We start from the raw sequence: 15,228 nt of genomic DNA, 5'->3' as shown, positions 1-15,228 counted from the left end.
TGACTTGTAGATAAAAACAGTATGTAACATTGAATTAAAAATATTAATCCATGTAGACAGTGTCAAAAAGTAAAATACTTAATATCAAACAAGTAACACTGGGTATAACTTATGTTAAAACACACATATTCAGTTGACTATTCCAACAGAACAGAATTTGGCAGTGTTTATAGTGTTCCAGTGGCATAGAATAAGATGCAGAGCTCTTAATCTCTTTACCTAAATTTTGCCACGGTTTGGTTTCTTACAAACAGTTGTTTTTAATGCCGCTTTAATTTTAATTTTGTTGTTGGGTTTAGCGATTGTCTTTTTGGTCCTTGTCTTCTGCCCTCTTTGCCACGTACAGCTCACATGTAAAAGAGAGGTTCATCTCTATGTGATTTTCTCTTATTAAATGAAGGTAAAATAAAAATGACATGCAGATATAATGACAGAAAAATGCCACTTGATATATTGTTAAAGAATCTTTATTTACATGACGCAGCATCACAATCAACTTTACTACACTATAACTAGACTCAGAGTTTACTGTACAACCTACCAGAAACCAGCAGTGAAAACAACATGGGAGAGTTTAATTTAGATCTGATTGCAAAGAGAACCCTTTACATTATAATATACCTGATACATTGTATGAGCACGCCCTCTAGCGGCTTTCATCACTTAAAAAAAAAAAAAAAAAAAAAAAGAAAAAAAGCCCGGCGACCAGGGGCTGACCAACCTTGCTCCCCAAATATGGTGACCCCAAATATAAATCAAGTAAAATAGAAATATTTGTAAACTGTTGGCATCCTACACATTTTTTTCTTTTATTGTTCTTCTGAACTTCTTCTTTAAATTACATCACTTTTCTTACAAAGAAATTCAGAGCTTCTCCATTTAAAAAAATCTAAAATGATGCCCTTTAAACTCTGAATGAAAACAGTTTACTCAAAAAAAAGAAAAAAGTCAAAACCAAAATAACAGAAAACAGAAGTATGGGGTGTCATCAGCTTTACAATATCACCCCCCCCAACCACTACAATTTGGAATACGGAAACGTGATCTTTTTCACATTGACTCGGTTTTGTACTTCACTGATGACATCAGTCATGAAGAAATACAAAGACTATGGTACTGTATAACTGTCTCTGGAGTAAGACATTCACTAAAGCTGAGTAACCGTGCAAGGAAGAAACTAGTGAGGGAAGCCACCAAAACACTCACAACTCTGATGGAGATACAGGCTTCTTTAGTTGTACAGGCCTTAAAATCACTATTTGGATTTCAACATTTCCAATTTTAGGTTCCACCTTAAAATTATTGTTCCGGAACCAGTTTGAACCAAAAGAAATTTCAGGCGACAATCTTCTATGTAAGAATGTGTGGCATCATAATGTGTTACTTTAAGATGTAATTAAAAAAAAGTTTAACAATATTGGCTATATTTTACTCTGTGATCTCAAGATGCAGCTAATTTAGGCTATGATGGCATTATTAAGTTAACTGGAGGTAGCCATTTCCAACATTATTTCTCTTTATACGTTAGCCTGTCCATCAAACATTGGAGATGCTGATCTCTAAAACCCACATTTATAAGGTTCACTGGACAATATTTGGCTCTTGTAGTTGGAAACAAGATCACACCATATTCTACATTAATCATCTGAAGCTAGCAAACTTCTCTCTGCCATTCAAAGATGTGCCACACTTATACAGGAAGTGAAGTTAATGATAATTTGTTTTGGTCAAACCAAATTTTCAAATTGTTCATTTCTTCAGTGATTTCCTCCAGAACTATCTGCCAAGCTAGTTATTGTGAGCAGAAAATACTTTACAAAAGAATAATTATTGCTTCAAATAATGTTATTCACTAGTTAACATTATTTAAAACAAACATTTATTCTCTGTAAGATTAACATACAAAGTTTCTGTTTTGCCACCCTTCCCCAGTGAAATAGTTGTTCCTGATTTTGTCCTGTGAACTGGTTCAAAGCCTTGGTGTGTCTTTTAGTCTCTGTTATATGAGCACCCTTTGCGAAATTCTGTTGCACCTGCAATCATGGTAAATGCCCATAAGGTGGAAATATTGCTCAATTTCTAGAACCTTGAGTTCAGGCTCTGTGGGACGCGACAATGAAGCCTGCACAGTCTCTCATTGTGAGTTTAAAGGACGAGTTTTACAAATTTTAATACAGAGAAGCTGGAATTAATTTAATTTTGATGTAATTTAAAAAAAAATGTAAAAGGCCAATGGTTACATGCCACTGTGCATATAAAAAAGAGTAAAAGTAGTGCTTCATGATTGTGCCTGAGCATAAACACCATGATCAGCAGGCGCATCACAACTCAGGATGAGAAAACCTTTTTTTCCAAGTGTAGAATCTTTTTTTAGAGAAAAAACAATGACCTGAAACAAATGTTGGTAAAACAAAACAACTCATTTTAATTCACCACTGTGTTCATCAATTACTGATCAAGAAAACAAAAACTGTTTTCACCTTTGTAAATATGGGTAGTTTGTTGCTTTTATGTCAGATTCCATCACTGTGAATTTAATATTTTGAAATTCAGCAGTTTGAACAATTTATTATGTGATATTAAGACAGTAGTTTGGACACTGAGGAAAATGTGTTTTTTTTTTTCTATGATTCAATGTCATTTCAGAGAATAAATGATCTTAACAGTTTACAAAACCTTTTGTAAATATCTTCTGGATCTGAAAGCAGATCCACTGGTGCATTATGGGTCACTGAGTGGAGAGAGGACAGACATGGGGACCTTATTTAGCTCTCATCAGTCTGGAGCATCTTCTCGATCTCTTGGTCCCACTGGTCGTCTCTGTTGTCCGACTCAGTTACCACCTCGTACTCCTGGAGCTCCTGCTGCAGCTCCTTCTCCCAGTCTGATGGTTCCTCTGAATGAGAAGAGGGCAGAGCTAAAAGGGTTAACTTATCTGTCATTTATTTTTTTCTTTTAAAAACAAACTGTCAGCAATGAGATGTGAACAGCAATCACGACACTTCGATAAATAATCCATAGATCTGCTTTTTCAAAAGTGGCTAACCCTCTGGTGAAGACACGTTCTCCTTTTTATCCAGCACCAGCTGCTCCATCTCTTTCCGCAGGTCCTCTTGGTTGATGGCCGTTGAGTCGAAGGCGTCACTCACAAACTCTGACACTCCGGGACTTGTTGACATCATTTCCTCTTCTTCGTGATGTGGCTGAAAAGACACACAAGGGTGGCATTTGACAGAACTAATTCTTCAGTTGTCCTCTGACTAAGTTGACAGTTATGTTACCTTCTGCATGTCCGTGATGGAAACAGGTGGAGTTCTGGGTCTGACATTATCTGTAAACGCAACACACACACAAAAAAAAGCTGAAATCGAAAATTACTCGCCCCTCCCCACCAAAAAAAATTGAATTCTAAAAGCTCTGAAATGCAATCTGGGGCTATTCCACACAATAAATTGCAGTGAGTGCAGCATCCATTTTGGTGAGAAAAAACCCCAACTTCTCTAATTAAAAATCACTTGTCTCGTAGTATTCTGCCTTACTAGGATGCAGTAGTTTTCTAGCTTGGCAGATAGTTCTGGAGGAAATCACTGAAGAAATGAACAATTTGAAAATTTGGTTTGACCAAAACAAATTATCATTAAACTTAAATAAAACAAAACTAATGTTATTTGGGAACTGCAGAACGAATGAGCAATTCTAATCCAATTACATTTGTTCTGCAAATCTGATTGGTTAATTGTGTGAGATTTCAGACCATAAAATAGCGCAACGATGGTGGCAAAATATTTGACCGTTTCATGTTTGATGTATTACTCCGTGCCCTGACAGCGTTGCTTTGCAGATGTCAATAATGGCACTGTCAGCTGAGAGCCAGAGAAACAAGTGCAGCAACGAAGATGCAGAAATGGGTGAATTTAATCTATCGCATGAAAGTATTGATGTAGATTCTGATACAGAATTACTCAATGCAGTTGACGAGATGGAGAAATCTGTGGGTCTGCTCACAGAATTTACAATTTGGCATGAACACGCTGTTGATACAGTAAGCTTCACCCAGGAAATCACTTACAGAACAATAAACCATGCAAATGATGGAATTGGATTAGAACGGAAATAACCCCTTGTGTTTGATGATTTGCGGATGTTTATGCTAGATTACTGTTGCAAATACCCGTTTTACCGGCTCCGCGGTAAAACTCATTTTTACTCTGTGTAGGCGCTCAGTTGTCCAGGTGGTTTCCATAGTAGAGAAGCTTGAATCTTCGACTGGACTGGGTTGCTTGACGTGAGGACGTTTCGCTTCAAATCACAGAAGCTTCCTCAAATAAAATTCTTGCTCTGGTAGTCTGACTTCTGTCTTGACTCTTGTAGAGAAGAAGTAGAGAAGAAGACTCTTGTAGAGAAGACTCTCTACAATTGGAAACCATACATCAAATATATACAGTAAGGAAAATAAGTATTTGAACACCCTGCGATTTTGCAAGTTCTCCCACTTAGAAATCATGGAGGGGTCTGAAGTTTTCATCTTAGGTGCATGTCCACTGTGAGAGACATAATCTAAAAAACAAACAAAAAAAACCCAAAACAAACAACAACAACAAAAAAACAAAATGGAAATCACAATGCATGATTTTTTTTTTAATATATATATAATTTCTTTGTATGTTACTACTGCAAATAAGTATTTGAACACCTGTGAAAATCAATGTTAATATTTGGTACAGTAGCCTTTGTTTGCAATTACAGAGGTCAAACATTTGCTGTAGTTTTTCACCAGGTTTGCACACACTGCAGCAGGGATTTTGGTCCACTCCTCCATACAGATCTTCTCTAGATCTTTCAGGTTTGGAGTTTCAGCTCCCTCCAAAGATTTTCTATTGAGTTCAGGTCTGGAGACTGGCCAGGCCACTCCAGGACCTTGAAATGCTTCTTACGGAGCCCCTCCTTAGTTGCCCTGGCTGTGTGTTTGGGGTCATTGTCATGCTGGAAGACCCAGCCATGACCCATCTTCAATGCTCTTACTGAGGGAAGGAGGTTGTTTGCTAAAATCTCGCAATACGTGACCCCATCCATCCTCCCTTCAATACGGTGCAGTCATCCTGTCCCCTTTGCAGAAGAGCACCCCCAGAGTATGATGTTTCCACCCCCATGCTTCACAGTTGGGATGGTTTTCTTGGGGTTGTTCTCATCCTCTAAACATGGTAAGTGGAGTTGACTCCAAAAAGTTCTATTTTGGCCTCATCTGACCACATGACCTTCTCCCATGCCTCCTCTGGATCATCCAGATGGTCACTGGTGAACTTCAAATGGGCCTGGACATGTGCTGGCTTGAGCAGGGGGACCTTGCTGCCCTACAGAATTTTAAACCATGACAGCATCATGTGTTACTAATGTAATCTTTGTGACTGTGGTCCCAGGTCTCTTCAGATCATTGACCAGGTCCTCCTGTGTAGTTCTGAGCTTTTTCAGAATCATCCTTACCCCACAAAGTGAGATCTTGCATGGAATCCCAGACCGAGGGAGATTGACAGTCATCTTGTGTTTCTTCCACTTTCTATTAAATAATCATAACAGTTGTTGTCTTCTACCAAGCTGCTTGACTGTTGTCCTGTAGTCCATCCCAGCCTTGTGCAGGCCTACAGTTTTGTCCCTGGTGTCCTTAGACAGCCCTTTGGTCTTGGCTATGGTGGACAGGTTGGAGTGTGATTGATTGTGTGAACAGGTGTCTTTTATACAGGTAACAAGTTCAAACAGGTGCAATTAATACAGGTAAAGAGTGCAGAATAAGAGGATTTCTTAAAGAAAAATTAACAGGTCGGTGCTGGTTGGTAGGGGATCAAATACTTATTTGCAGCAGTAACATGCAAATAAATTATTAAAAAAAAAAACATACATCAAAGCCCGAACTGTTGACAGGTGGCTGATCCAACCGCAGTCAAGAAAGCTAGGAGTGAACGTATCAGCAAGCAGCTCGTTTAGCCGTGGCGCTCCGACTGCTTCTGCTGCCTTTTATGATGAAATAAGGCTGATTTTATGTGGAGGTGATTGTTGTACAGAGGCTTCAGATATCTGTCGCTGAGATAGATGATTACTGGAGTGCAGTTTGAAGCAGAAACGAGGTGTTTCGGCGCTGAAATGAAACAGCACTGCTGCTAGCTAAACAACGAGCGGCGCGCTGCTGCTAGCTAAACAGCAACAAACTTTTTTCTCCCATCAAGTTCTTATTCTCTTCTTTTCATCCGATTCTGTGCCATTTTACACAATCTGGATTACAATACAGGACTAGAGCACCTGGAGGATTACATTGACGAATATTTCAACAAACTCTGCATCATGGGACGTACTCAAAAGGCTAAAAAACCATGCACGGTAGAATCCGCTTCATCATCATCTGATCTTTCACCTCAGTGTTCTCCTGCTAAACCATCGGACAGCCCAGAAATGATGAACCTTTTACTATCTATAAAGGAGTGATTATCTTCTCTGGACTCAAGAGTCGCGCTGATTGAACTCCTGCATAAAGAATTCCAAGAACTCCACCGCAGTTTAGAATACAGTCAACATCAAATCGAATCTCTCACTAAGGAAAATGCATCACTACAAAACACCGTCACCTCGCTCACAAACCAACTCTCCACTGTTTCAACCCAGCTCGCCACTCTCACGACCGAAAATAAAACTATGAATGAAACTGTCCTGGATCTACAAGCACGCAGTATGAGGGACAACTTGATTTTCACGGGCATTCAGGACCCACACAGACGACCCCGAAAAACTGGTAAAAGACTTCATGATTAAAGAACTCAAACTCCCACCAGATACTGTCAACAACATCACTTTCCACCGTGTGCACCGTTTAGGACGCAAGCTCCCCAACTCCAGCCGACCCCGGGCCATTATCGTGAAGTTTGAACATTTCAAACAAAAAGAATTAGTCCAAAGGCAAGGCAGACAGCTGAAAGGGACCCATTACGGACTTAATGACCAATACCCGCAAGAGATTATTCGCAGACGCAAGCAGTTATTTCCCATACGCAAGGACATGATGAAGCAAGGTAAAAAAGCAGTCATCACAGTTGACAAATTGTACATTGATGGACAACTGTTTAGAGACAAAAACATTACACCCTGGCTTTACTAATATTACATTACCACCTGTGTTTTCTTTTGTACTCTTTCTACCCAGAAGCTAAATCTATTTGCAACGCGCTCATCACACTGTACATACCATGCACGTATCTCATTGCTCGCGTATGTCGTTTCTCTTGTTTTATTTGTTCATGTTATTGTTTTTGTTGTTGTATGTCTGTGGATGTCTCCATTTTTTTTTTCTCTCTTTTCTTCCCTTCTCAACATTTATTGCGCTCCAAACCACACGTGCACATACATCACAGTCTCACTTTTACACACACACTTGCAGACCTATTCACACACACATAGCATTCCAGATTACCATAAAAATAACAAATTATGCATCTTAAATTTGTAACATGGAACATTCGGGGGGTTGGCTGTCCGGCAAAGAAAATTAAAGTTCTAAATTATTTACACAGCATTCATGCAGACATCTGTCTCTTACAAGAAACACACCTGACCCATTCAAATCAACATAGTTTAAAAAACCCACAATTTACCAATTCCTTTTCTTCTCCATATAATTCAAAACAAAGAGGAGTATGTATCCTACTAAATAAAAAAATACATTTTAGTCTTAACACAACAATTACAGATCCAGAAGGGCGTTTTATTATCATCAACATTTCCATTAATAATAACCCAATCACAATTGTCAACATTTATGGTCCGAATTCCAATGAACCTTCCTTTTTTCATAATCTATTTTCATCTATTTCTAATTATTCTCACTGCCCAGTAATTGTAGGAGGTGACTTCAATACAGTCATTAACCCATCAATAGACAGATCAAAAACCTCAAATAAACCTTGGCATTCTACTATAACCATACAGCAGTTCATGAGTGATTTTGGTCTTGGTGATGGTTGGAGGCTTCAACACCCAAATGCCCGTGAATATACATTTTTTTCATCAGTTCATCTTACTCTCGTATTGATTTATTTTTAACAAGCAACTCAATCATACCCAATATTTCCGAATCTCAAATATATCCAATCACCATCAGTGACCACTCCCCTGTAACATTCACTTGGAACTTGCCTGCTTTTCAGAAATGTTCTAGCAGATGGCGTTTTAACACATCTCTTTTACAGGACTCAGAATTCGACAGTTACTTTAAGAGAGAGTGGACATCCTTCCTTGAAATAAATGACTCCCCAAAGTCTTCACCAACAATACTCTGGGAAACTTGGAAAGCCATTCTGCGAGGTAAAATAATATCATTCTCTGCCTATAAAAAGAAAGTAGAAAAGGAAAAACAAACACAGCTAGAAATGAAAATTAAAGAATTGGAGACAATTAATGCAACAAAACCAACTGAAATTATACACCGAGAACTCAGAAAAAATAAACTTTTGCTAAATGAAATAATTAACAAACAAAATCTATTCCTTATTAATAGACTGAGACAAGAATCATTCCACCATAGCAATAAATCCGGCAAATACCTAGCAAACCAAATAAAAAGAAATAAAGAAAAAACAACAATAAATTCCATCATGAGCTCAGCAGGGGAGCCAACCAGTGCTCCACAAGAAATAAATAAAATATTCCAAGACTATTACACAAATTTGTACTCCTCTGATTTGAACCCAAGTCAAGAAGACATAAATCAATTTCTCAACAACATTCATTTACCAAAGCTTAACATAAAACAAACAAATGCATTAGAATTATCAATTTCAGAAAAAGAACTTTACTCCGCTCTTAACTTAATGCCCAGCAATAAAGCACCAGGACCTGATGGCTTTCCTGCTGAGTTCTACAAACACTTTTGGTCAATCTTATCTCCATTATTTATGAGAACAATAGACGAAATAAAACAAAATCTCAAATTCCCAACACACATGAACACAGCTCTTATATCACTTCTCCCCAAACCCAATAAAGACCCCACCCAGGCATCAAATTATCGCTCAATTTCACTCATCAATGTAGATCTCAAAATCATCAGTAAAGCTCTAGCCCTCAGAATTGAAAAAGTCATACCATATATTATTCACCCTGACCAAACAGGCTTTATCAAAGGAAGACAATCATCCAGCAATACCTGCAGATTATACAACCTAATGCATTACTCATCAGTACAACAAAAAGACACACTCATAGTTAGCCTAGATGCTGAAAAGGCATTTGACAGGGTTAACTGGAATTTTTTACTCACTTCACTGCAAAGGTTTGGCTTTGGGGACTCATTTATGAATTGGATCAAGATTTTCTACACATCACCATCAGCCACAGTCACTACTAATGGACTAACATCACAATGTTTCACATTGCACAGGGGGACTAGGCAGGGATGTCCACTCTCTCCATCATTATTTAAGCCCCTGGCAGCAGCAATCCGTCAGAACCCACTTATCAAAGGTATTGAAACAACCCAAAGTCATAAAATATCATTATATGCAGATGATATTTTACTTTTCATTCAAAATCCACAAATCTCTCTACAAGAAGTAATTACAACAATTCAGTCATTTTCCCAAATCTCTGATTATGCGATAAACTGGAACAAATCATCCATGCTCCCACTTAATTATCGGGATGTGGTAATCCAGCAGTCACCCATTCCCTTATGCACAGATCACATCACTTATCTAGGAGTGAAGATATCCTCCAGGCTGTCAGAGCTGAGCGCTCTCAACTTTACACCATTACTGACAACAATAGAAGATGACTTACTCCGCTGGCATAACTTACCACTTAGCATAATTGGCAGAATAGCAGTTTTATTTATTTTCAATGATTCCAATCCATCCCAAACCCACCTGGTTCAAAAAATTAGATTCAATCATTTCCCATTTCTATTGGAAAAACAAACCACCAAGAATAAAACTAACTACTCTGCAAAAAAAAAAATTTCAAGGAGGTCTAGAAGCACCAAACTTTCTATTATACTCCCTGGCAAACCAGCTACAATACATATATAAATGGACACACCCTACCCAATCTGATATCATCTGGCTAGACTTGGAACAAACTCTGTGCAAAGACATAAACATATCAGACATTCCTTTTATTACAAAGTCCATTAAACACCATACATGTTTCAACGCGGTCAGAATAACCTCCACCCTGACAGCCTGGTGGAAATTCCACCAAATCACTAACTCCACTCTTGCCCCATCTAACTTCACTCCACTGTGGAATAACCCGAACTTTGTAAATAATAAACAAATCACTTAACTTTAACACATGGGCTGAAAAGGGTATCACTCACATTAACCATATCTTCAATTCCAATGAACTTTTACAATTTCCACTCCTGATCCAGAGGTTTGGCATCGGGAGCAATCAGTTCCTGAAATACCTGCAATTAAAATCAATTCTACAAACAAAAATACATTTCAGATGATCAAATCTACAACTATCACCTGTAATAACACAATTAATTAATCTATCTTCATCCAAAAAATTACTCTCCAAAATATACAAAATTATTTTAAAACCTCTTCAAGAAATATCTCTGCCGACATCCAAATGGGAAAATGACATGTCAATTTCTCCTGATGCCAACTTTTGGAATCAAATCTGTAAAAATATTTATTTTATGACTAATAATGCAAATTTACAATTGATACAATACAAAACACTGCATAGAACACATTATACGGGGGAAAGGTTATCAAAAATGGGACTCGCATCAGAAATTTGCATGCACTGCACAGAGAACTGCATAGACACATACATTCATGCGACATGGCACTGCACCCCCATCAGACACTTCTGGGAACAGGTTACACAGGCACTTTCATCCTTGCTGGACTGCCACATCCCATTACCTCCCGCACTCTGCTTGCTAGGGGACACTTCAGTAATTACCAAAAAAACTATAGATTTCAAACTGGTCCTCATAGCTCTAACCATCACCAAGAAAACTATCTTCATGAACTGGAAAACACGAAACAGTATAAACCTCAATTATTGGAGAAATCTTCTCACAGATTTCATCACAATGCAATATTCTTCACCTCCCTACAATGACTCAGCAGAATCCCAACCCTCCCACTCAACATTAACTGACCTGGTATTGTTTTAGTTTCCTTTCGGGGAGGAGGGAAGAAGAAAGAAAAGGAAGGAGGGAGAAGGAGAAAGGAAAGGGAAGGAAATGAGAGGGGAAGGGAAAGGAAAAGAAAAAGAAAAAAAAAGGGAGGGGAAGGAAGAGAGAGAGAGAGGAAAAAAAAAAAATCAAAACCACATCACTCTTGACAGCACACTCGCCTCTACCCCCTCACAGAGCCCACTGGCATCTGGTCAATATTAATAACTTTTCTCTCATAACCTCACACCAGTTGTATGTGTGTGTGTGCGTGTATATGTATGGGTGTATGTGTATGTATATATATATATATATATATATAATTTTTTTTTTTAATTTTAGGCTATTTATATATTCATTATTGATAATAATATAATAATTATTGATATTATAATTATTTTATATGCTATATGACATGATATATGTGTGTATGTGTATATGTTTGGGTGTGTGTATATATATATATATATATATATATATAAAATTAAAAAATTAGGCTATTTATGTATTCATTGACGGTAATATAATAATTATTGATATTATTATAATAATTGTTTTCATATGATATATGACATGATATGTGTGTGTGTATGTGTATATGTATGTATGAGATTATACGATTACTCATACGATTAATGGCTGCATGAAATACTAATAGTGACAACAACACAAGGACAGGTTGAATTAATATATATATTTAATATATATACACATTAAAGATAATTAAAAATAAAACACTGCACATTCAAGGATCCTGTCCATTCTAACCCTACATTTATGTCTGTGTGTTTTTAATGCACTACATTCCGCAATGTTTTTAATGCACCATACAAGATGAGACCCACACACAGACAAAAAAAAAAAAAAAAAAAGAATGGGTCAGATACAACGCAATAATCAATGTCACACTATTTTGAAAGGTTGTTTAATCGTTGTTGTTGCTGTGGTATGGATTGATGTTGTTATGATTATTGCTATTAATATACACAGATATGTGTTTTGTAGACGTGTGTGCATGTAAGTATGTATGTGTATATATATATATATATATATATATATATATATATATATATATATATATATATATATATATACACACACACACGTGTGTGTGTATATATATATATATATATATATATATATATATATATATATATATATATATATATATATATATATATATATACACACACACACACACGTGTGTGTGTGTGGGTATGTATGTATGCATATGTATATATACCTTCTTGTGTATCATGTTAGTATTGTTTTATGTTATATGGTTATTATGGTGACATGTTTAGCCGCATGTTCTCCTTGAATTGCTGGCTGTCTGAGTGGTGTCCAAAAAATGAGGTGGGCTTCATAGATAATTGGCAAAGCTTCTGGGGAAAACCTGGTCTTGTTAGGAGAGACGGCATCCATCCCACTTTGGATGGAGCAGCTCTCATTTCTAGAAATCTGGCCAATTTTCTTAAATCCTCCAAACCGTGACTATCCAGGGTTGGGACCAGGAAGCAGAGTTGTAGTCTTACACACCTCTCTGCCAGACCACCAATAACCAGTAAAAATCTATTTAAGCATAAAAACTCAAAAAGAAAAAATAATATAGCACCTTCAACTGCACCAGACTAAAACAGTTAAATGTGGTCTATTAAACATTAGGTCTCTCTCTTCTAAGTCCCTGTTAGTAAATGATATAATAATTGATCAACATATTGATTTATTCTGCCTTACAGAAACCTGGTTACAGCAGAATGAATATGTTAGTTTAAATGAGTCAACACCCCCGAGTCACACTAACTGCCAGAATGCTCGTAGCACGGGCCGAGGTGGAGGATTAGCAGCAATCTTCCATTCCAGCTTATTAATTAATCAAAAACCCAGACAGAGCTTTAATTCATTTGAAAGCTTGACTCTTAGTCTTGTCCATCCAAATTGGAAGTCCCAAAAACCAGTTTTACTTGTTATTATCTATCGTCCACCTGGTCGTTACTGTGAGTTTCTCTGTGAATTTTCAGACCTTTTGTCTGACTTAGTGCTTAGTTCAGATAAAATAATAGTGGGCGATTTTAACATCCACACAGATGCTGAGAATGACAGCCTCAACGCTGCATTTAATCTATTATTAGACTCAATTGGCTTTGCTCAAAATGTAAATGAGTCCACCCACCACTTTAATCATATCTTAGATCTTGTTCTGACTTATGGTATGGAAATTGAAGACTTAACAGTATTCCCTGAAAACTCCCTTCTGTCTGATCATTTCTTAATAACATTTACATTTACTCTGATAGACTACCCAGCAGTGAGGAATAAGTTTCATTACACTAGAAGTCTTTCAGAAAGCGCTGTAACTAGGTTTAAGGATATGATTCCTTCTTTATGTTCTCTAATGCCATATACCAACACAGTGCAGAGTAGTTACCTAAACTCTGTAAGTGAGATAGAGTATCTCGTCAATAGTTTTACATCCTCATTGAAGACAACTTTGGATGCTGTAGCTCCTCTGAAAAAGAGAGCTTTAAATCAGAAGTGCCTGACTCCGTGGTATAACTCACAAACTCGCAGCTTAAAGCAGATAACCCGTAAGTTGGAGAGGAAATGGCGTCTCACTAATTTAGAAGATCTTCACTTAGCCTGGAAAAAGAGTCTGTTGCTCTATAAAAAAGCCCTCTGTAAAGCTAGGACATCTTACTACTCATCACTAATTGAAGAAAATAAGAACAACCCCAGGTTTCTTTTCAGCACTGTAGCCAGGCTGACAAAGAGTCAGAGCTCTATTGAGCCGACTATTCCTTTAACTTTAACTAGTAATGACTTCATGACTTTCTTTGCTAATAAAATTTTAACTATTAGAGAAAAAATTACTCATAACCATCCCAAAGACGTATCATTATCTTTGGCTGCTTTCAGTAATGCCGGTATTTGGTTAGACTCTTTCTCTCAGATTGTTCTGTCTGAGTTATTTTCATTAGTTACTTCATCCAAACCATCAACATGTCTATTAGACCCCATTGCTACCAGGCTGCTCAAGGAAGCCCTACCATTATTTAATGCTTCGATCTTAAATATGATCAATCTATCTTTATTAGTTGGCTATGTACCACAGGCTTTTAAGATGGCAGTAATTAAACCATTACTTAAAAAGCCATCACTTGACCCAACTATCTTAGCTAATTATAGGCCAATCTCCAACCTTCCTTTTCTCTCAAAAATTCTTGAAAGGGTAGTTGTAAAACAGCTAACTGATCATCTGCAGAGGAATGGTCTATTTGAAGAGTTTCAGTCAGGTTTTAGAATTCATCATAGTACAGAAACAGCATTAGTGAAGGTTACAAATGATCTTCTTATGGCCTCAGACAGTGGACTCATCTCTGTGTTAATTCAAAATGCTGCAGCTAGAGTACTGACGGGGACTAGAAGGAGAGAGCATATCTCACCCATATTGGCCTCTCTTCATTGGCTTCCTGTTAATTCTAGAATAGAATTTAAAATTCTTCTTCTTACTTATAAGGTTTTGAATAATCAGGTCCCATCTTATCTTAGGGACCTCATAGTACCGTATCACCCCAATAGAGCGCTTCGCTCTCAGACTGCAGGCTTACTTGTAGTTCCTAGGGTTTGTAAGAGTAGAATGGGAGGCAGAGCCTTCAGCTTTCAGGCTCCTCTCCTGTGGAACCAGTTCCCAATTTGGATCAGGGAGCCAGACACCCTCTCTACTTTTAAGATTAGGCTTAAAACTTTCCTTTTTGCTAAAGCTTATAGTTAGTGCTGGATCAGGTGACCCTGAACCATTCTTTAGTTATGCTGCTATAGACAGAGTGCTGGGGGGTTCCCATGATGCACTGAGTGTTTCTTTCTCTTTTTGCTCTGTATGCACCACTCTGCATTTAATCATTAGTGATTGATCTCTGCTCCCCTCCACAGCATGTCTTTTTCTTGGTTCTCTCCCTCAGCCCCAACCAGTCCCAGCAGAAGAGTGCCCCTCCCTGAGCCTGGTTCTGCTGGAGGTTTCTTCCTGTTAAAAGGGAGTTTTTCCTTCCCACTGTCGC

The 15,228-nt window shown here is 37.6% G+C and overlaps 1 protein-coding gene across 2 annotated transcripts in view; it reads right to left on the bottom strand.

The window, feature by feature from the left end:
* Nucleotides 1-453: 453 nt before the first annotated feature.
* The window catches only part of syap1 (synapse associated protein 1), a 34,220-nt gene continuing 19,445 nt past the window's right edge, over nt 454-15,228 (bottom strand). Inside the window, exons 7-9 of one of the 2 annotated variants that reach the window (XM_034185470.1) lie at nt 3,282-3,331; nt 3,047-3,203; nt 454-2,917 (exon numbers count right to left, since the gene is read on the bottom strand). In XM_034185470.1, the coding sequence (XP_034041361.1) occupies nt 2,766-2,917; nt 3,047-3,203; nt 3,282-3,331 (359 nt within the window). In that variant the 3' untranslated portion in view covers nt 454-2,765. The remainder of the gene's footprint in view (nt 2,918-3,046; nt 3,204-3,281; nt 3,332-15,228) is intronic. The other variant, XM_034185477.1, reaches the window with a different exon arrangement.

This window comes from Thalassophryne amazonica, chromosome 2, assembly GCF_902500255.1.
Source record: "Thalassophryne amazonica chromosome 2, fThaAma1.1, whole genome shotgun sequence".
NCBI lineage: Eukaryota > Metazoa > Chordata > Actinopteri > Batrachoidiformes > Batrachoididae > Thalassophryne > Thalassophryne amazonica.
Note: the sequence above shows the minus strand (reverse complement) of the source record. Positions and strands in the feature narration are given on the sequence as shown.